This window comes from Idiotropiscis lumnitzeri, chromosome 7, assembly GCF_059441095.1.
Source record: "Idiotropiscis lumnitzeri isolate Australia: NSW breed Sydney's pygmy pipehorse chromosome 7, RoL_Ilum_1.0, whole genome shotgun sequence".
Taxonomy (NCBI): Eukaryota; Metazoa; Chordata; class Actinopteri; order Syngnathiformes; family Syngnathidae; genus Idiotropiscis; species Idiotropiscis lumnitzeri.
This window is the reverse complement of record NC_142397.1, coordinates 7,315,570-7,338,369: the sequence shown is the minus strand read 5'-3', so window position 1 is coordinate 7,338,369 and position 22,800 is coordinate 7,315,570. Positions and strand designations below refer to the sequence as shown.

The 22,800-nt window shown below is 42.6% G+C and overlaps 1 protein-coding gene across 2 annotated transcripts in view; it reads left to right on the top strand.

Annotated features, from left to right (window-relative positions):
- The window catches only part of dscaml1 (Down syndrome cell adhesion molecule like 1), a 94,645-nt gene that overhangs the window by 6,432 nt on the left and 65,413 nt on the right, over positions 1-22,800 (top strand). For both annotated transcript variants that reach the window (XM_088300452.1, XM_088300450.1), the window contains exons 2-3: positions 3,217-3,537; positions 11,311-11,457. In XM_088300452.1, the coding sequence (XP_088156578.1) occupies positions 3,217-3,537; positions 11,311-11,457 (468 nt within the window). The remainder of the gene's footprint in view (positions 1-3,216; positions 3,538-11,310; positions 11,458-22,800) is intronic.

Genomic DNA, 22,800 nt, shown 5'->3' with positions numbered 1-22,800 from the left:
AAGGTCATACACAGAAATGTTTTGTAAAGTATTTCAGTTTGATTCTTTTGATTTGTGCAGCCCGGTGATTGTGTGGGTAGCACAACTGCCTCACAGTTCTGAGTTTCAGGATTCAAATCCAGGCGCTTTCAATAACATTTGTGATACACTTTGCAAGATTCACATGAACTCGATGCAACGCCACCTACCGTAATATCAATCCTGTAAATTAATAACCAATTATTTAATAAATCACGAAACAATTTTACAAAACAATCATGCAGTATGCCTTTTAATCTCCCAGTTTGCAAAACGGCTCCATAGAACTGAGTGAGTTGTGTGTCCCTGACCCACAAGTGCATTGTGGTGCTCTCCGTGGTGCTGAAAGTGCAGATTGAGTTTGAGAGAGGAATTGACATAGATTCAAACGACGGGACTTTTGAGCTCCCAAAATCTGCTCCACTTCCAGATGGGTGGCGGCAAAAACAACGACGCTCTATTTGCTCCCCGCCCGTGCACTCGTACTTCCACGTATTTTACCTTCTCAGGCATTGTCAATCCCAGCTTCACCCTACACACGAACCCCCCGTATCTGTTTGCCCTTATTCACATCCCAAGACCCTTACAAACGAGGGCCTCATCCCAACAAGTCTCTTGTGTCCCATCAACCAGATCCCGTTCTGCTTGACACCAGCACAAGCATCACGCACGGGGAGGTTGGACACGGGCCTCTGGTGATTACCGACTGGATAGACTTTGTGTGCGGCAAATGTGTAAAAGGAGATTATGTGGGTTTAGCACTCTGCGCCTGGCATACAAATTCGGCACTGTCAGTAGCATGGCGGAATATATAAGGTGTAGATTTGTGTACGGAGAATGAATGGGGGAAAAATACAAAAGCAACCTCGTGACGCTTAAGATTGTTGCTCAACATTGTTGTGATTATGAATACAACCAATCTGCTGGAGGAAAGTGGTAGCTTCACTTTTGCTTTTTGAAAAATTGTGAAAATTGATTCTGAAGTTTGACATCAATTTATTGAACCTTAGCAACGAAAATCCCGATAGTTGAGTGAATCAATATATTTTTTGCACACCTTCTTACGGTGCATACAGATACTGGGTATCATTTTCAGCTTTTATCCACAGGCGTGAAGCTCAATTCATTGAAATGTATCTTTTTGTAAGTTCGATTACGATTACTACACTCAGTGATCGATGACAGCTCTTCACGTCAGCCTTGCGTCAACCAATAAGCTTCCAGCCACTCGTGTCTCGTCCAGGTGTACCTTATTGTCTCGTCATGTTACCCATTTTTCATTCCCTGGTTTCTTTCTATCTTTGTGGTTTCTTTGTGTCTCTTGCTGTCATCGTCAGACATGTTTCTCCAAGTCTTCTGAGTTTATACCCAGTTTTGATTTGTCACTTTGAAATGAGTTTTTAGTGTTAATTCAAGTCATGATTTAGGTCACACAAATGGCGGAAAAATATTGGAGATGATTTAATTAACCTGTCATTTGAACTAGGGTGTGTAGACTTTTATCTCTATTTTTATTTGTGGGGATACTTGTTGTACACCATTAAAAACATGTCTTTGGTTCTTAAACCACACATTTTTAACAGTGCATGCTGAAGATGATGGCTAATCTTATTGAAGTGTCAATATGTCACAATTGTCATAAAAGAGAAATACAAGGTTTTCATCGGATAGTGACAGTCAGATGCGTGGAACATATGTCTCTTGTACCAAAACCATTCATCCTCGTTCTTGCTATCAAGATCTTCAGCCTTTCACTTAATCACTGGTTATTAATAACTCCCTTTGATGGTGACGTGCTCCAGAAATTAGCACCTAAATGACATGATGAAGTCTTTCAATCCCCATTGATGCCTTTTCGCCAGCACCCTATTCTCTCCCGAGACATTGAGAATGAAAGAGATAGCGCTAATCCAGCCATTGTTGTCACAAACCAGGAAAAAGGGATTAATTCACTATCAAGGTTTGGAGAGGAGAATTCTCCGGCTCAAGGGGGGAGTCCCTGCATCTTGTTCTGGCCCCCAGCCAAGCTTAGCTCAGCTCTTCTTTGGTTTCCCTATGCAACCGCCCCCCCCTCTCTCCAACACACACACCCGCCACAATCCTCCGATGACTCCCCAAGAAATACACAACTCTTTTAAAGTGCATCTATTCCGTTTTAAAATCGTCAGTAAATAGTGGGTGCTGGAAGATGATGCTTAATCTGTTATAGACTGGAGTAAGATGTTTTGATCACTTTGCATTTACATTGCATTTGTGTATTCCCGTTGCGCTCCGCCCGCCGCCACCCATTTGCCTCGTATGTATGTTCTCCCTTTTATATGTTGCCACCAATGTTCAGAAAGTGACATTACATTTCTCGTGCTCAAAACTCCGCCACTTCTTTTTTGCTAAATGGTAGACATACTTGAATGTTTATTTGAAGCACTGATTTGTATCTATTTTGATTCTTTGCTCTACTGCATCCCTTGAAAAGTGGTTTAATGCCAAACTGTTTATTTTTAATTTATTTTTTTCATTTATTTATTATTATACTTTACAAACAAACAAAAAGATCCCTGAAAATTAATTAAGGAAAAATATTATGCCAGGATTTATATCGTTTTTGGGTAATAAGATCATCTTCATAAAGATATAAATCTTTGTTGAAATGGCACATCCCTAGTCAGGATTATAAAATTAATCAAGGAATAAGAGGCAATTTACCATTCAAAAGAGTTGAGATGATTGATTTGAAATCAATTCTGTTAGTCAATACCCACAAAAAAAGCATTATTTATTTATTTATTTATTTTTTGCTGACAAGCAAACTAAAGAACTGCGGGCCAAAAACCTCCGTAGGGACAATACTGTGTGTTATCTGCTATCTATGACTCATTTGCAGTGATATCTAACTTACTATTTTAAAATGAATATTCCTTCAAATAAAGTACTCTAAGGAATTTCAATATTATGCAATGCATTTTTAAAACCTCACGGGAAGTGCAACCACAATAACGAACCGATTTAATTAATTGCTTTCTGACCGTGAGAATAAAAAACCCAGTATACTGGACTTAATAGTGCAGGAGTACCTATTTTTGTATGCATCGCATTTTTTTTCTTTCATTTTAATTTTTTTTTTTTTTTTGACAATCAGTTAGACTTTGTTGTGCCCTTGCACACGAGTAATGCATGTGTCCCTTTCTGTCATCCAACCAGTCAACAGTGAGGATGTTGTCTCTACGCGGCTGTACTTTGTGAACGCCTCCCTGCAGCGGGTGACCTTCTCCAGCTCCGTGGGGGTGTCCCTGCCCTGCCCTGCGGGCGGCGCCCCCCATGCCGTCCTGCGTTGGTACCTGGCCGCTGGAGACGACATTTATGACGTACCCCACATCCGCCACGTGCACGCCAACGGCACCCTCCAGCTCTTCCCCTTCTCTCCCTCCGCCTACAACAGCATCATCCACGACAACGAGTACTTCTGCACCGCTGAGAACCAGGCGGGGAAAATCCGGAGCCCCAGCATTCACATCAAATCAGGTAAGAGTGGATGCTATAAATCAGGTGTGGGCAAACTACGGCCCAGGGGCCACATGCGGCCCGTTAAAAGTTTTAATCCGGCCCGCCAAACTTGAAAAAATTTAATTCATAAACCTTTTTAATGTTTTATGTTCCAAATACTCTGGTGTGTCAAACACCCATATTTTGTTGTAATGCTTTTGTTCATTTTCATTTCAAATTTTTTTTCTTTGATGAGGTGAGGTTACCATAACACTCCCTTCATCTGTTCCTGGTCCGGCCCCTCTGTCAAATTTTAGAACCCATTGTGGCCCACCAATCAAAACGTTTGCCCCCCCCCTGCTATAAATGATGAATCAATCATCATGTGGGAGGGCGGGGGGGCTGAAGATGAGATGCCAAAAAACAGGATTAGCGATTAGTCGTCTTCAAGTTTTTATTATAAAAAATATATTAAAAAAAGACCCGGCATTTATCTTGGTTTGCCTTTTTGTGCCAAACCCAGTCAAGCAATGACCGCGGCAACTGCTTTCAAAACTGCAAGAAGAGAGAACTAGCTGTCAGTTCTGTTCTGGCTCTGATTTGCATGATCGACTTGGACATGAAAAAAAATCCCCCTTTTCATCTTGTTGCTTATTAAAAAAAAACTGAATTCTCAATCGACCAATACTGCAATGTGTCCTATCTACACTTATTTGGTACCTCAACACATTGCTTAGCACACCAATAAAATTGTTCCGAAACATGAAAAGAGTAGAAACCTTTTGATGAATATCCTAAAATAATAGGTACCATCCTAAAATGAAGCAAACGTTTTGTGCTTGGTGTAAAACTGGGTGCTGCTGACCTGTCTGCACTCGCTGTCAAGGTCATAGCAAGAGAGGGAAAGTGTTACTTTTCACACACGCACACACCCACACACACACAAACACAAACTCATGCCAGCATGCCTCCTGCCTCCCAGTCTCCCAGTCCCTCCATCTGTCCACCGACTGGAAAGTCCCCTAACCACACACTCACACACACACACGCACACACACCCCCCCACACACCGATATACACATACAGAGAGTCATTTTCATCAAGCTGGCTCTTGGTGTGCCGCTGCCAGCTCTTTGTCAGAGTGTTTTGGCAAGGACAGTTTGAGAGAGTCAGCTGCAGACATGGAATGATGCGAGCACAATCATGGAAAGAAAAAAGGCAAAATAATTTGACAAATCCTGCCTGAAGAGACATTCAGCACTTCTTAGTCGCGGCACAAAAGCACATGCAGTAAAAAAAAAACTAAACAAAAAAACCAAAAAAGACGCCCATATGGCCTGCATGTTCCAAAAGGGAGGGGCAGTCCCTTCTGTGTGACCTTCTCGCAAGCCTTCACTTTGGGGGTGACCTTCCCTCGCCCAAATAATTGCAACAATTAATCAATTCAATGCTGAGATGAGCGCATCTTCACAGCCTTGTAAGCAAGGCTGGAGCGCAGGATTGTGCACCTCATTACCTCCATACACACATGCGGTTGCCATGGGAGACCTTAGTTCCTAGGTGTGGCTGGCCCCGCCTCAGGCGGGACGGCAGACTGACAAAACACCCCCCCCCCCATCACTCACCATCCCTCCCCTCTCTTTCTCACTTTTGGTCCAATAATAGCAACCGCGCTTCACTGGATTACTGTTTGTTTTCCTCATGGGCTTGTTTTATTTTTTTAATACTTATTTTTTTAATTAGAATAAACTTTCTCCCTGACATGAAAAATAAATTGATTTCAATATTACCATTCGCTACCATTGACGGCTAAACACGTCAAAGATCCATTTTTTTTTTTTTTTTACTGGGCTGGTAGTGAATGAGTTAAGATCAAACTTTCAAAATCCATCCATTATCTGTTGCTGAACCCTATGATGAACTTTAAACATGGAAAACAAATTTGTAACACCTCCAGACACTCTCAACGTGAACTTTTATACTCACATGTAAATTTGAAGCACATACCAACCACCTCGTTTTCCTTAAGGAGGATTAGGGAGAAAATTTTTTTACAAACCGCAATCACTTGTCAGTGACGGTATTATCAAAGTATGAGAGAGGCGAAAATCTATTTCCCATTAACATGAAGATTTAGGAGATTAATTATTGGTGTGACAGCCTCACCGAGTCAGGAACTCCTGGTAAGGCAACCAAATCTGTGTTTTTACATTATATCTTTTAAAATGTGAAAAGAACGATCCGATAGATGTACTTCGTTTCAGCATGAACACAACCGCTAAAATCCAATGCTTGCAGGCACTTCATAAACTGATATAAGGACACCTGTTCAGCGATTTTTCTCCTTTGTCCTGACCCAAGAGCATACCTTCGTGGGTTTGGACAGGCTGAGGCCAAGACGGCAGGCGTTAAGATCATTTTCCCTCTCCATCTGTCCTCCTCGTCTCGTCTGTGGCTGACATTTATTTCCTAATACAGTAAGCAGGGGTTCGAGGCCTGGGAATAATCCACAGTGTCAGCGCCTGCTTTCCTGTTCAGTTAGTAAAAGAACCTGCAGCTGTTCATTTGTCTGCACATTTCATTATTTTCTTCCCCCCCTTCTCTCTTTCCTGTGTTTTTGCTGCTCTCTTTATGAATAAGTAAATGCAGTATTTGGTTTCCCCAGCGTTAATTATTGAAGCGACAGTGATACAGGACTTGCCTCCCAGTGTGCCCCGTGCGCCAGAGTCATGTTTTAGCTCGTTCCTAGGCAACCGGGCCGCATATAGTCAGGCATCAGTAACGTCCTAATGATTCTGCGGTGCGTACGATGAGAGTGGGAGGGGGTGTGTGTGTGTGTGTGTGTGTGTGTGTGTGTGTGTGTGTGTGTGTGTGTGTGTGGATGTGGGGTGTTTGGGGTTGTGCAATTTCCACACAAATCAGCCAGGCCACCATTTGTATCTTTGCATTCGTTTATGAACAATATCAAAAGGTTTGCAGCTGGTGTACAACAGCACTTTGTCATACTGACAAAAACAGGATTTCAACTTAGAAGTTAGACATAATTCTCAGATGTTTGAGACAGAGGAAGTCCGATCCTCGGGTGACATTGACTGGTGGCCGGCGTCATTGCACCAAAACATTTACAAGCTGTCAAGCTGATTTTAAACACTCCATGATGGGCTCAGGGGGAATTGGTAATTTTTCCTACTATTGACGAGTGGCAGCAGGGTCAATCAGAGAGTAAATAAATGATTGAAAGAATTAGCAGCTGAGGCTACTCAGTCGATCGACGTTATTGATCGGCACGTAGATGGTATCAGTGGAAAGCGGTGGCAGCTTCGGATGAAGAGCTGGGCTCAAGAACTGATTGCAATTATATGTCCTTTAACTTTGAATTGTGTTCAAATGAGGCATCAGCTCACATTAGCGGTTCACGTGTCGGGCGACTTAAAACAAAAGCGTGATATTCCCGCCAGAGAATGTGTTAAGGTTGCTATTCATTTACACGGTGCTTCTCAATAAAGAAGAAGGGAAGGGAGGAGGAATTAATTTGCACATCCTAGCTGTTTAGCATAAATGTAAATACTGTAATTTGTCTCTCAAATTGTTTTAAGTAAAACATTGCGTTCCACACACTCTGACAATGAGAGTGCCACTGCCACCTACTGTAGTGGATGTGCAATTACACTTTATTCTAGTATGGCCTAAAAAGAAAAAAGCCTGCTCCCTGGGCTCACACCCGCCACACTATTCTCAAATAGGCGCGACAGACTGATTTAGGGTCATATACTGCCATGTGCTTACGTCAGAAGAGTTGTGCTTTGACAAACCTAGAAATGTCGGCAATCCCTGTCAAATGTGACTTTTTGTCCTTTCTCTCTTTGGCCTTTACGTTGGGTCTTGTCATATTTGAAGCATGCTTTAATATTCTCATGGAATTCAATCACATTCAAAAATTCAATACAATGCAATACAACTTTATTTATATAGCACATTTTACAACAGCTGGAGCTGTAAGAAAGCACTTTACATATGGTGTAATATAAATTAGCAGTAAATTACAACACAAATTAAAACACATAAACACACCGTGACAGTTTCATGTTGAGTCGAAAGCTGAAGAATAAAAATGTGACTTCAAACGAGTTTTAAAAGTGGACAGGAAGGTCATTCCAGAGAGAAGGACCGACAACAGAAAAGGCGCGATCACCTCTGAGGCTCCACTTAGCCCTCTGCACCTCCGGTAGCATTTGGTCCACAGACCTGAGGCAGCGGGCAGGTGCGTAGGGGTGAAGGAGCTCAGAGAGGCCATTTTAAGATTTAAAGACAAACAGAGGTATCTTAAAATGATTGGGGTTGTGCGCTCCCTCTTCTCCCGTCAGTTGAAAAGCGAGCAGCAGCATTTTGGACCAGTTGGAGACACTTGAGGGAGGACTGGCTGACTCCAAAATAAAGTGCATTACAGTAATCTAGCCTAGATGTAACAAAGGCATGGATTACTCTTTCTAAATGCTCCTGAAAAAGAAAGGGCTCCATCTTCGTCGGCTGCCTAAGATGAAAGAAGCTGGATCGGACAATAGCACTGATTTGCCGATCTAATTTAAAATCACTGTCCAATTTAAAACCCAATTTTCTGGAAAGCTTCATGATTCACAGCCTGCTTCAAATCCAAATAAATCACGACTGTTTGGTGTTCACGCACGTATTCCCTGGTTATGTGTGTCAGAAGTCTTACTCGGAAATATATCCGTAAGATTGAACGTCATCAAGCCCGGGTGCATAAACAAAGACTTATCTACAAACGTGACAATATAGCCCGTAAAGCATCGTACGACGTTTCCCACAGTCACAATCGTATTGTGGCGCCGTTACAAGTTCACAAAGATGAGAATAAGCACCAAAAAGTAGAATGGGGTTAAAGTACGAGGTAAAGGGTGCAGTTACTTTGAGGCAAAAGACTCTCTGATATTTGGCAAGGACGTTGCCGTTGGTTCCACTGGGTTCCAGTGACAGTGGTGGCTGGCATAAAGCATTATTGATGACCAAGGAAACTGGCCTTCAGGCTAGGCGTTAATTATATCACTGGAGAGCTGGGGGAGAGCGTGAACACATCGGAGGGCGGAGCCTCTTCCTGCATTGTACGTGTGTGTGTGTGTGTGTGTGTATGATTTGCATTGTTAAGCTATTACTGTCCTCATTTTGGAGGGAGGCCTAGCCGGTTGAATAGCAGTGATAGATTGGGATGCCAGGAACACTCGCCAGCATCAGCTTTTCTTGAGCCCCCATTTCATTTGTGTAATTGTGTTTTCCTCATCTAACACATTAGTCATCGTACTCCCTTTTTTTGTCTCGTGTCAAAATTGTAGAGGGCATTGACCCTTTATATGAATGTTTGGTTGAACAGCAAACCTTTCTGAAATTTAGAGGAACTTTTAAGGTATTGCTCAAATTATAGGGAGTAACTCCTTTTGCTCTTTGTCATTGTGTCCCAAGCGTTCTCACTCTTTGAACTATACTTTTGAAATTTTTTTTTAAAGAAAATGTTGTCATTTCTGAATTTACGCCAAATTAAATGTGATTTTAAAAAAGGAATCGCAACAAAATAGTTTAATGCAGCTCACTTGTCAGTGGAGCATTTTTTATTTTACTTAGAATAGCAACACAAGCAAAAATGAAAGCTATTTTAAAATGAGGTTAAGAACTATTCATGTGTTTCTTGGGTGTGACCTTGTGCCTGTGTGCACCACATTGGTGAGCTCTTATTTAGATTCCTCAATGGATTAAAAATGCATATTTTTGGAATGTGGCAGGAAACCGGACTACCTAGACCAGTGCTTCAATTATTTTCTGTTACGCCCGCCCCCCACCCTTGCAAGAACAACTCGTGCCCCTCCCCCCACCACCCACTCTCCGGCGCAACTATAAATAATAGCATTTTTATTGCAAAACAAACCTACACAGTAGAGTTAATACTCGATGCGGACAATGAGCAAGGAGAGCGCCACTGCCACCTACTGGAGTGGATGTGCAATTACACTTTATTGTAGTATGGTGGGAAAAAAAAACATGTTCCCCAGGGTCACACGCGCCCCCATCAACATCACACCGCGCCCATCCCAGGAGGGCCCGCCCCACTATTTAAGAAGCACTGAACGAGACAAACCCACCCAAGCAATGTGAGATCACACAAACTCCACGCACGATGGTCATAGACCTGACAGGCTCGCCACTATATCGCCGTCAGCTCCAAAATAATCGATCAATTCAATATAGTTCCCGAAATTTGCCGCCAAATATTTGCTCCGTTCTCTAACAACTCTGAATGTGACAGCGTTAACTGCGGAGATAATTTGCTTCGCTACAGGCTACTGTTTTCATCATTATGCCGCGTCTTAATCACAGCCACCCTGGCACCGACTCACCGCCCCTCGCTCGCCGCGCCATGTGAGGCCGCATGTTTCTGATGCCTGGCGCCTGCATGTGACAGTCGCAGCGGCCGCGAGCCACGCCGCGCTCCTCGCCGTCTCAAAGCATCTGCGCCGTTGTTCTTTGAAAGGCTAGAGGCCACTCACTGCGCATCCCCTTCAACGCGGCTCCCAGTCAGCCCGCCTTACAATCAGAGCGACAGAGTTGGAGGATTTCAGACTTGGAAGAGCAACAACACCAGCTTGTTTGTTTACTAGACCTGTCTGCGTTTTTTTTTTTTGTTTGTTTTTTTTACGTGTATAACAAAACGGCCCTAAACTGTCCTTTTCAAATGTTTATTTTTAGTATGTGGTTTTCTGTGTCGGTATAATTGATAACAAATGACTGTTTACTAAGCAAAGATAAGCACATGAGACACATTAGAGAAAACTCCCTGCTTTCTTCATATTCAATCATTTTGACATCAATGTCTCTTGAGGTCACGGGAAGCACTGAGCTACTTACGCAGAAGCAGCTAGCAAGCTAGCAAAAGCTTCCACTGGTTAAAAGTGCACCTCAACACATTGTGGAATCGCTCTTAAGTCTTCATATGAATCGTGGCGAATAAGCTACATGACTGACAAGTATCATACTCTCGAAGCGATGATGAGAAAAGATGGTGAAGCCGTGCTAAATGCTAGCTAACCTAAGAATGACGCGAGTAGCGCGTTCAGTACCGCAATTAAGTGCTTGGGGGATCTATTACACTTTTCACAGACAACTTGGAACCGAAAAATAGCATCACAATAAAAAAAAAAAAAGCTTCTGGATTCTGGAGAGAAAATCATACAGACTAAACTGAACCGGAACTGGAAATGAATTAACTTTCTGTTATAGTGTATGTCAAGGAGAGTGTTTAAAACTATATTAATAAATTATGAAATATTCATCAAATATAAATAATTTTCTTTGTTTGTTTTTTACAAATCCTGAGTTTTGACTGCACAACACATGTTCTCAAAATTACAGGCCTTTTTTTTTTTTTTAAATCAATTTAGCTTTGCTGTTAAGAAAATAAAGTTGGCTGCTGTACACAATGTGAATTTAACGATTGCTTGGATAAAAAAAGAAAACCAATTGTTTATTCATTATATTGTCATATTTTTATGGTTTAATAAAACCCTTGATTCAGTCCTTTGGGATTATTCTACACACACACAAAAAAAGAAAATGTTCCAGGAAGGTGGTTATTGACCAGCTCCATTCTAGGGGTATAAAAACAAAAACACAAGTAATATAATTTATGATTTAGTTATATAAAAAATACATTTGTCACAGTAGACGTATTGTACCTTGTGAATGCCCTCATTGTCAGAATAATCATATTTAACGGCTATTCTGTACTCTTCTCTTGTTCCACCCTAGTGTTCCGGGAGCCTTACACAGTCCGTGTGGCTGACCAGCGCTCCATGCGAGGTAATGTCGCTGTCTTCAAGTGCCTCATCCCCTCTGCTGTCCAGGAGTACGTCAGCGTGGTGTCCTGGGAGAAAGACACCGTGTCCATTGTCCCAGGTAAGGAGCTGATCCAGTCCCTGGTCCTATAAAATAGTAAAATAGTCATTTTAAAACAAACCAAAAAAAAAAAAACGTTTGCTGAATAAATGATTGGTGTGTTCGATCAACATTCAAATGCCAGTGGAGTCAAACAGTGTTTGCTCTCAGAAAAAAAAGCAGAGTTGGATCAGCAATTTCAAAATGGTATTTTACATCAAACCCTGTCATGGAAATGAGGTGTTCACACTCCTGGCTTGCTGTAATGAATTTCTTCCGTGTCACTGGTATATCCCGTTGTCAGAGCGGGAAGATGGACGGGAGGATTTAAAAAATGAACCACTCCGTCAAAAAGAAGATGAAATGGCTTTTGCCTGCCATGTTGCTGGCTCCTCACTCGCTAACGGACGCCGTTGTTGTTAATAGCCGTGTTCCGGGGATAAATCAGGCTTTGGATGAATCCACCTTGTGTGTGTGTGAGAGAGAGAGAGAGAGAGGGGACATGGGTGTGTGTATGTGTGTGTGTGTTGTGTGGGCCCGAAGGGGAATGTAATTTGATGAGTGATGGATCCTTTTAGCTGCTCATCACAGTCACCGCAAAGCGAGCAGACACCCCCCCCCACACTCCATCGGACGGTAAACATGTGAAGGCCTCCTACACATCTACACAGTGTCAAGTGTGTGTGTATGTGTGTGTGAAGGTTTGTGTGTTACTCAGTTAACATTTGCTCCGCTGAGCAATGGCAAATTGTTGGGTGTCAGATGAAACTGTTTAGGTCAGATGATATGTTGCACACCTGCTGCCCTTTATCCTTTCATCTCTCAATAGTGTGTGCGTGTGCGGGGGTGTGTGGGTGTGCGAGTGCGTGTGCGTGGGGGGGTGTGCGTGTGTGTGTGTGTGTTTGTGTGGCCCGAGGGGGGTTTCCAGTGTGGATCGATAAAGCTTGCTGTTGGATTCCCCTCTCTCTTGTCACGTATCCCTCAGTGTGAGCGTGGCGAGGACCCTCTGTTGCGTGTGTGTTTGTGTGCGCGCGCCTGTCGGAGCCTCTTGCATCATGGCCGTGTGTGGTAAGAGCTCAGTGGGAGTATGTTATTGATCAGCTGTTGGACATTTTCACTAACACATTAACATATGAACAAGCAAGCGCATTACGCATGCACACACACACACGCGCACCCCATTTATGTGAATCTCCAACTAGGGTGATCAGTGTAAGTGTCCCTAAGCGTTGTCGTAAAATGCGGTATGGTAATTTGCATTTAACCATAATGAATTCGAGTGAAATAGTAATGTATTACCAGGGAGACTATGACGGTCAATATAGTTCTCCAATCATTCCGATCCAAAAATGTAATCTTCCCTTGAGACAACCTGTAAGGCGACATTTGCTTGACGTTATGACAGGGCTTGACAGTAACGCTTGATCTGGTAGCACTGACTTTTTCTGTAGGCAAGCACCATCACAGATTTGGTCAGACACGTCACTCTCACGGTTTGTGACCTGAAGAAGAACAACATGAAGCTTATTATGCCTTATTTACAGACCTCGACTATATAACCACATTATTCTCCTCGTGCTGCCACCGAAACTAGAACGCCTGCCATCTGTTGAACCCTTTTCACACAACCCGACAAACAGTTCCGAGTGCCAGCCGTTAGTTAAAGGTGACAAACACTATAACCCCGAGAAAAACAGCTCTTTCAATGAACTTAAAAAGTAAACATGGAAAGAATTTCCACAGAATTAAATGGTAGTCTGTAAGCATCATCCAAATGCTACTTGATTTATACAAACATGAAACAAGTGGTTCACTGAAGCGCCACAAAATTGGTTATATATTGTCTGATGTCAATTTATCTTTATCAACCCAACCATTTAATCCAGGGGTGGCAAACTTTTTTATTGGCGGGCCACAATGGGTTCTAAAATTTGACAAGAGGGGCCGGACCAGGAGCAGATGGTTGGAGTGTTTTGGTCACCTCACCTCATCGGAGAAAAAAAAAAATACATTCAATTTTAAATGAAAGTGAACCAAAGCATTACAACAATATATATGTTTTTGAAAAACCACAGTATTTAGAAAATAAAAAACTAACAAGGTTTATTCATTTCATTTTTTTTCAAATTCGGCGGGCCGGATTAAAACGTTTAAGGGGGCGCATGTGGCCCCCGGGCCGTAGTTTGCCCAGGTCTGATTTAATTGGTCGGGTGCTGAACAAGAATCTAAACAATAATTTAAAGAGAGCTTCTCGCAACCTCCCACAAAATATACAAAAATAAATCAATGAGTTAGCTGGCTATGCCTCTCCTTACTCACAGCAACACTTCAAAATCGGAATTTGTGGAGCATTTACATTCTCGTCTGTGTGTCTCCTTGCACGATGACAAGCGTTATCAATGACAGAGAGGTTCTCCTCTCTATTCCCTGTTCATCTATGACCCTTCCATCTTTGTCTCATGTACAGCATGATGGCCTGTGTCAGCACTTTGTTGAACACACAAGCGAGGCTATCACATGACTCGCCGCCACACACTTTCCATCCATCCATCATGAGCAGCTTTGTGTTTTTTTTTATTTTTTTCCCCGGCGCTCGAGATGCTCCGCTGGCTTGCCATCTATTAAGAGGTCCGTGTATGCCAAGGTGCGGACTTGACAGGATGACGCGCGTCACACGAATGGCCGTGTTGGTCAATAAAGCTGACTTTGAATGAGCTTTGATGAAGAGGCATGCGGGTGTTTGCTGACAGCTGCCCTCGCTGCGAGACGACCCCGCCTGGGTGTCGTGTCACTTTTTGACAGCCAAATCTGTTTGCATTGGAGAGTTCACAGAGCGGTGCTTGTGTGTGAGTAGGGGGAGGCGGAGGTCGACAGATAGATGTGTAGACTTTCGGTGTCGGCCCGCCATCCTTGCTGCTGCGCTATAATTGATGGTTTGATGGTTAGAAAATTATCATTTGTGTGCCCGTCAGCTGGGAAGTGTTGACGGATGTCCCTGAGTGAAGCGTGTTCATCAGTGCGCGTGCATGTGTGTGTCACTTATTTATTAGTAACCATCTCCTCCTTCAACTTTAAAACGAGTGTGAGTTTCATTTGGTCACCATGGTAACGGGTGCGAACTGGCAGGCGGAAGGAGGAAGGTGTGAGTATGCATCACTGTGTGATTTATATTAGTGTGTCACCATAACACACACATGCACACACGCACACGTACCCTTCATTCACTTGTTCGATACTGCTAGGAAAAGACTTTTTTTTAGAACGTATTGCTTTGTTTGGATTGCGCTTTTATCGCCGTGCTTATTTAACCCTGCATTGATGATTATGAAGAGGGTAATGCCAGTAACAATTGAGACTCATGCATCCTTATCAGTGCACGCTGGCTATACGCCACATTACAACTCACCGCTTATGAATTATTCTACATTTCAGTCATTACTTGCAGTGTTATCAACAACATGTAAATGGTTCCGGCAGTACTGGGCGTCTCGTTGTCTAGAATGTGACAAGCATTGAACCTATCTAGAATATTATGCACGTGTTAATTTCGTTGCAAAATATCCGAAGCAAGTTCAGTGGTACTTTGACTTTTGAGTGATCCGAGTTGAAAGTTGTTGAAGATATGAAGCATTGCTCTTTGGATTGATTGTTTTGTTTTTTTTACTTGCTTTGACTTGCGAGCAACAATTTCAGAAACAAGTGCAAAATGTAATAGGGAACTAAGGAAACTAGCTTCAATGCTATTATAGTTAGAACCCTTTAAGCAATGTACGGTGTATTCATACACAAATGGTACTGCAACACATGTAGACAGAATATAAAGTAATAATGCATGAAAGCAAATAATCCTTATCCAATATGAAATACTTTTGAAATAACATATGTAGATACTGTATAGTGTATCATGTGTAAGGTATTCATACCGTGATGCTCAAACCAATTATTTGCATGTTTAATGAAGTTATAGAGAAAATATTAGTAAGAATATAGAGAGCTAATTTCCTTAAAAATCTCGTTAAACATTTTTTTTTTTCTTTTTAGGTCTGTGGGATCAGAACAGTTCATTTCCATTCATTTCATCTCATCCCAAATAAAGTGAATTAGAAAAGCACATTGTTTGCTTTTTTAGAATGGAATGCATATTTTATTATTTCATTTAAAGAGGTCCAATTTAATTGCTAGATTTATTTATTTTTTTTAATATTAAATTGTAAGTGACCCAAGACTCTTTATTTCATTAAATGTACGCATTATAAAAGCAATTCAAGGTGGATTCCAAATTCTTGGCTTGACATTTTTGCTCGAGAGGTTAAAAAAAAAAAAAAAGAAAGGAAAAATCCTTTCTCGGAATTACTAGTAAAACAATAGTCTTACATTGTTGGTCATGAAAAATACATAAATCCGTTATTAATATATGAAGCAGTGTCACTTTCTTGTACACTCAAACAGCGAGGATGAACAACATTCCTTCTCCTTCTGCATCACAAAATCATCACTGCAAGATCCCAAATGGGGGACGCCAACTGATGCTTATGTAGATGGATTGATGTTTGTTAAGTTATGGACTCTACATCAGCATTGATTGGCTGATGGAGTGGAGAGAGCGTTGTGGGTGTGAACAGTGCAGCAAAGTCTGGCGGGTGTGCGTGTTTCTGCATTCATTGATCGAGCTTGTTTAATCCTCTGCGAACACACAAACACACGCACACACACACGCACGCACACCCCCGCGCGCGCACACGCACACACACTCACACACACGCACACATGCCGCCTCTCACATTGTGGTGGAGTCTAGCGTCACCACAGCTGCCGCTGCTTCTGTCCCAGTCTCCATTTTGTGGCCACTCTGCAGAGGCCCCGCGTACGCTCTCGCTTTCCACTCTTTTTAACTTCCAGCGGCCCCTTTCCCCCTTTCCATACAGTACCCCCACTTGGAGCGGCACTTATTAGAAGATAAAGTGACAAAGCATCATCTTTTCTCTTCCACTCCGTCAAACACCAACGCTAACAACAGATAGTCGAGGCAAAAAAAAAAATGGCAGAATCGGCAGAAAAGAAAGATAAAGTGGCACGAAAGCATACTTGGCGCTAAATTATGCAGGTGGCAAAGTGGGCATAGAATGGAAGCATGATGGACTGACTGCTGTTTGGGGAAGAGACCATGAAGTGAGGTGTGTGTGTTTTGTGTTTAATGTGTGTGCATGTTTTTTTTTTTTTTTTCCCAGTCCCCAGCTTCCCCAAGGGAGAAAGAGGCAGCTTGGGGCTTGAAAGGGACTGTGTCCTGTCATTAAAGATGCATCCGACAAGAGCCTAATGCCCACCCCATCGCACCCCGTCCTCCCTTCCCCTTCCTCCTTTGGAGCTTCTCCATTTATCTGTGCTACTGTTTGACCAGTAAGCATTTCTGTGTGTTTGTCTTTAGGATGGGAGCAGTTTGTTCCTCGCCTCGGTCGCGGGGACGAGGACAGTGGGGTTGCTGTGGATGGGAAATGGGTGTTTACTTATTGATGTGTGATTACGAGATGTGTGTGTGTGTGTGTGTGTGTGTGTGTGTGAGAACCTGGCAGTGATGCATATTAGGCAGGTTATTTATTCAGCACTCGTGTTTGGATGTTTTACAGAGAGAACAGGTGCAGAGCGACTCTGAGTGCGCCCTGTTTGAGCGTGTGCGCGCGCGTGTCTTTCAATGGGAGGCATAGACAGCTGTCCAGCCACTGATCACACCGCAGTGTGCGTTTGTGTTGAAAGTTGTAGCTCCTAAAGTCAACATCGTGGATGGATAGCGAGATTGATTGATTGATGAATGGATTGATTTATCGATCGATACATACAAAAAATATATATATAATAAAAATGCTGTGTTGGGTTTTTTGCTGGGTAGTTGTGATTTTGAGCAAATTGGGTTACCTTTCCCTAAAGTAGAACCCTGGACCACCACACCTTGAGGCAGAGGTCTTAATCGTTCGACCACCGTGTCGCCCGGACGAATGTCTTAAGTCTTTCAGTGAGTTGATTTGTCTGAAAATGTGCACCAAATGAATTCTTGCACTTAATATTGGTTTACTGTCCAGCCGTTTTGTGCCATCTTTGAATAGGAATTTCAACATTTTGGGGTATTTTATTTGATTTTTTTGCTTCATAACCTTTGCAGCTGAACAGTTTGAGCATTTGAATATATTAAGATACTCTTCAACATTGGTTAAAAAAAGAGCACCTATTTATTTAAAATTAAATGTTTATTTTGTATCTAGTTAGGAAGTGCTTGGTCTTTTGTGGCCTGATGAAAAATTGTGCCCCCCCCTCCATCTTTTTAAAATGCCCATCCCTGATGTAATGAATATTTTATTACATATAATATCATGCAGGCAAATGCATTGATATGAGCAGATTATCGAGAGATACAGGTAGGTACACAACAGAAGCAAGACGTTAGAAATTGTCAGATCCAGGTAGGTAGATAGATGGGAACATTGATGTTGTCTGCGCAGATTGAAATGGCGAAAGCGATGGAGCGAGATAAGGGAGAGGAAGTGCAAGAGGGGGGCTGTGCACGAGGAGAATTTCAATGGCACTCCAATCATGCAGGCAGTCTCGTTAGCCCAGGGAACATTTGCATAGTGTTTCTGTGAATTCATTTGGCCTTACTCGGGGAAGATGGCTCCCTTTCCTCTTTGCTGGTTAGTAATTCATTAGTTGCACACGGCCAAGGTGTGTACGTGCGAGGGCGTGCGGCAGGTGCACAGGCCGCCGACCGTCTAAGAGCCTTCCTGTTTGCTTCCGACGCCGACATATTTTCACAGTGCAAGGCCCTTGTCATTTTTTTTGTGTGTGTGTGTGTGTGTGTGTGTGCGTAAAAGATCATGACTGGCTGTGTTTGTGCCTGGTCGAACACATGCGTGTGCGCTAATGATAGTCGTCAAAGTACACGCGAGCCAATCTCTGTCAGATATTTCGCCAAGTGCGCAGCCGACGTCGTGCATTACTCATCAGCCGCCACGATGTCCTAGCCGACACCCTCTTCCTCAGCCTCGTGTACCACTGCTGCACGCCCCCTCCCTCTTCCTCCTTCTTAAGCCTTAGGAACTAATTAGAGCAAAAATACATGATGATTAAGGGGGGGGGGCATTCGCACAATCAGCTCAATACGCAAATCCATCAGTAATGGGGATCACGACTTGCTTAAAAATGACGTCACTTGTAAGAAGGGGGAGGGGTTGAGGGTGAGAGTGCGTCAAGGGTTGGGGGAGGTGGCGCCGTTTTTCGTGTAAGCGAGTGTTTGCCGGAGTCTTGACGATTTTCGCCACCGTGTTGGATGCGTCAAGCGTGTGATCTTTCCAACGCTGCCATTGTTGGTCAGTGTTAACAGACACACAGCCGTTATCTGGACATCTTGGGACTAAATCTAGCTTGATATTAACGAGGTGGTTCTGTGAAAGTCTACACACCCCAGGTTGAATTGACAGTTTTTTTTGTGATATAAAATTAACAAGACCACATAAAATAATAAATCATTTAAAAACTGTTCCCATGCACACCCTCCTGTTTTGAAACCCAGGTTCATTGGGATTAAGAACACACCTACAACCATTTTAAGTGCCTCTGACAAACCCCACATAAATTTCAGAGGTTCTAATAAGCTTTTCCTGATATTTATTGGCTTTCCCCAAGAAGCTTTTCTTCTAATACTAATTGGCATTTGGAACTGTTCATAATTCCCTCCACCTTGACATAGGCGCTATAGTTCCAGCAGAAGTAAAACAACCCCAAACCATGCTTGGTTATAGAACTGGTCAATTTATTTATTTATTTATTTACAATAATTAGGAGTAATTTGTATAAAATGTATATATATTAGGGTTGGCAACTTTTTAATTTTATTTCTTTTCACTTAACGTAATTAGTCGTGTCTCTATGTAAATGTATTTCTCTCAAAGCAAGAGAGGAAAATACTTTCAGACTTTTGTTTTATTTCTGAGAAACGGCTCCTTTGAGTTTTGATAGACTGTGCATGAATATTGCCGTAAGCATTGTTGTTTTGACTACACTCTGGAATTTTTTTTTTCGTATCAGTACATCATGTGACTAAAATAATTTTTGCATCTGATCAAATGAGACATTTTCTCCACTCTTCACATAAACAGCTTCTCTTTACAGTTGTGGAGAAAACAATGCAAATTTGATAGTTTTGCTAATGCTCTGCTATGTATTTTGTCTACTGTGAGCCTAAATTTATAGATGAATACAGTAGCTATTGTATATGTCATAGAAGTCTCCATTGTAGTTCAATGGTAAGGTCAAGCAAACTGGAGCTGCAATACAAAAGGAAAGAAGTTGACTTGCAAGCCAAGCATTTGTTTGCTTGCCCTCAAAATGCATTTTCAACGAGAGCAGAAGAAAACGTGTTTTTGTGCCTGACAGTCATACATGTATTTGTGCGTTTTTGTATTTTTGTGCGGTATGGGGAGGGGAGGGTGGGGGCAGGCCAGGATGAGAGATATCCTGTTCCAACACATCCCCTCTGGAGCGCACTTAATGACCCGTGACCTGAAGATGTGCATGCTAGCGAGGGAGGAATGGGGGAGGAGGAGGCGTGCAGGTAGCAGACGAAGAGGTGCAGAGTGGGAGGTGGGCGACAGCTTGGTGAAGAGCCTGGAACTAATGGATGAAAAACCGAAGCAAATACAGCACAGTGTACTGCTAATGTGCCTTACCTGACTTGTCTCTCTCTTTCTTTCTCTCTCATTGGGATGTGCACTGATTTCAACACGGTCTCATCTTTTTGGCCCCGCCCTGCTCTCTCATGACCACTTGTCCTGACCTCAGCAATTTCACCTGCATAGCTGCCTGCACTTATGTGTTTGTGTGTATGTATTTGTGGGAGAGGGAGAGGGAGAGGGAGAGGGAGAGGGAGGGAGAGGGAGAGGGAGAGGGAGAAGGAGAGAGAGAGAGAGAGAGAGAGGGAGAGAAAGAGAAAGAGAGAGAGAGAGAGAGGGAGGGAGAGGGAGAGGGAGAGGGAGAGGGAGGGAGGGAGAGGGAGGGAGGGGAGAGAGAGAGAGAGAGAGAGAGAGAGAGAGAGAGAAAGAGAGAGAGAAAGAGAGAGAGAGAGAGAGAGAGAGAGAGAGAGAGAGGGGGGGGGGGGGAGAGAGAGAGACCTCGCTGTGTTTGTGTGTATGTATTTGCGGGAGAGGGAGAGGGAGAGAGAGTGAGACCTCGCTGTGTTTGTGTGTATATATTTGTGGGAGAGGGAGAGAGAGAGAGAGAGAGTGCGAGAGAGAGACCTCGCTGTGTTTGTGTGTATGTATTTGTGAAAGAGGGAGAGGGAGAGAGAGAGAGAGACCTCGCTGACCTCCCCTGTGAGCAATGGCATCTCTGTGCTTTATTAATAGCTAATCAATGGGCTCTCTGGGATATATAGGCTGCCCTGAGGACTCCCAGAAGACATGTGCAGGTCTATTAGGACACATGCACACACACATGCATAGCTGTTAATGGCAGGCAGCTCTAATCTAGTGGACAGTTTCAGGTTTACATGACAGGAACATAGTAAAAGCAGGAAGGTTTTTTTTTTTTTGTTTTTTCCTTTGCGATGCTGTCCAAGCAATTCTTGTTCACCCTCACATGGAAAAGCAACCAAATAATATAATGATGAAATATGCATGCCAGGCTAGTAATTGGTGATGATTTTTGTAAAATAAGGGCAATGCGATACAGGTAACAATTAAGTCAAAGTAAAATGGTCCGCATCAAAGTACAGCGGAATCTTGTTTTATATCATTCGGTTTTCAATATTTTTATTTCATTGTAGTGTATTCCATATTTGTCCACTCGGCTCGGTTTTCTTACAATAGCCTGCAGACAACAGTGCATAGCACATCCTGTAATCAGTCAGGCTTTCAAAATAAAAGCACATGATATATTACATAACAGTTTCACCAGAATTTCTTGGCCCACTGGCGTCTTATTTGACCTTCACACAGTCAAGGCGCAAGCACAAAATAATTTGAAGTCTGACTGATCTGGGCAGGTATCGGAATTGGGTCGTATTTCTTGCTATTGGGTACTGGTGACCGCTGCCGATACCAGCCGTTGATATAGGTGGAAAGGCAATATGCAAGTTGAAGACCACCACCACGTAACGTACAAATATCTGACATTTAGTAAGTAAGTCCTCCTCGCCAGTAGTTGGCGCTACTCTACCGCAGTTTGACACGCTGGCAATTCATCATGAGCATCAGAAAGAAACAACGTCTTTATTCACAATAATTTGGGATGTTAATTACAATTCTGTGAGGATAAGTGGCTTGGATAATGGATGGTTGGATGTATCAGAAGTATGAGTGGCATTGGTACTCTGTATCGTGTGTACTATAGTGAATGTTATCGGGCAGAAAAAGTGGTTTTGAACATCCACACTAGGCAGATCGACAGTAACTGCTTGTGGATGAACCTGTCTTACGAATGTAACTCATTGGCGTATAGGGAACCTCTTCTCGCCTACCAACTTCTATTCCCCTTCCTTTCTCTCTCTCTCTCTCTCTCTCCGTACATTGGTTCTTGCTATTTGGGAAATGCTTTGTTCGTGTGCATAGCCAGTGTCTTACAATGCCCAGGGCAAAGCAAATTTTCTATTCCTCTCCTCTCTTACTCGTTCTCACTGGAGAACTTGTTTGAAAATAACGATTTGAGCTTCAGACGTGTCTCGGGATGACAAATGCAGTTTTTTTGGTTCTATTTTTTTTATATTAAAGGTATACTCCCTGCCGTTTATTGTGGATTTTTTTTTAAACTGTATTTTGTCATTTTGTTCATTAAATTGAATGTGCAAGACACGATTAGTTTGATGTGTTCGGTTGCTCTTCACAAACATTTCGAGGGCAACTCTATGCTGATTTTGCGTTTGGGAAAGTGCTGTAGTGCTCCAGCTTGCTGTATTCAATATTCAACACCGCAAGGTCAAAACCTTGTGATTTGCGTATTTCTTTGTTTGAATTAGCATAGAACTAATTCACAAACTGGATTTAGGTTAACACAATGTAAATTAATATTTTAGTATTGTGGCTAAATCGGTTTTAGTAGCTCATTTGCGAATAACAGAGAGACAAAGATAGGACATTGTATTGCCCCAAATTAATAGCTAAAATGGTTTGAATAAAATTCACTTCCAATTGACCTTTGACCCGGAATATGTGTTTGTTTAGCATGTGCTGTGTTTGCGAGGGAAACAGAAACGGCAAGTGAGCTGATGTTTTTATTTCTTTGTTTTTTTTTTTGTTTTTTTTTGTATGCCGGTTTAGCTGACTAAGGCCCCAAGAAGACAAAGGATGGGGGCGGGGGGTGCGTAGAGGAAGAAAAGGATGTAAT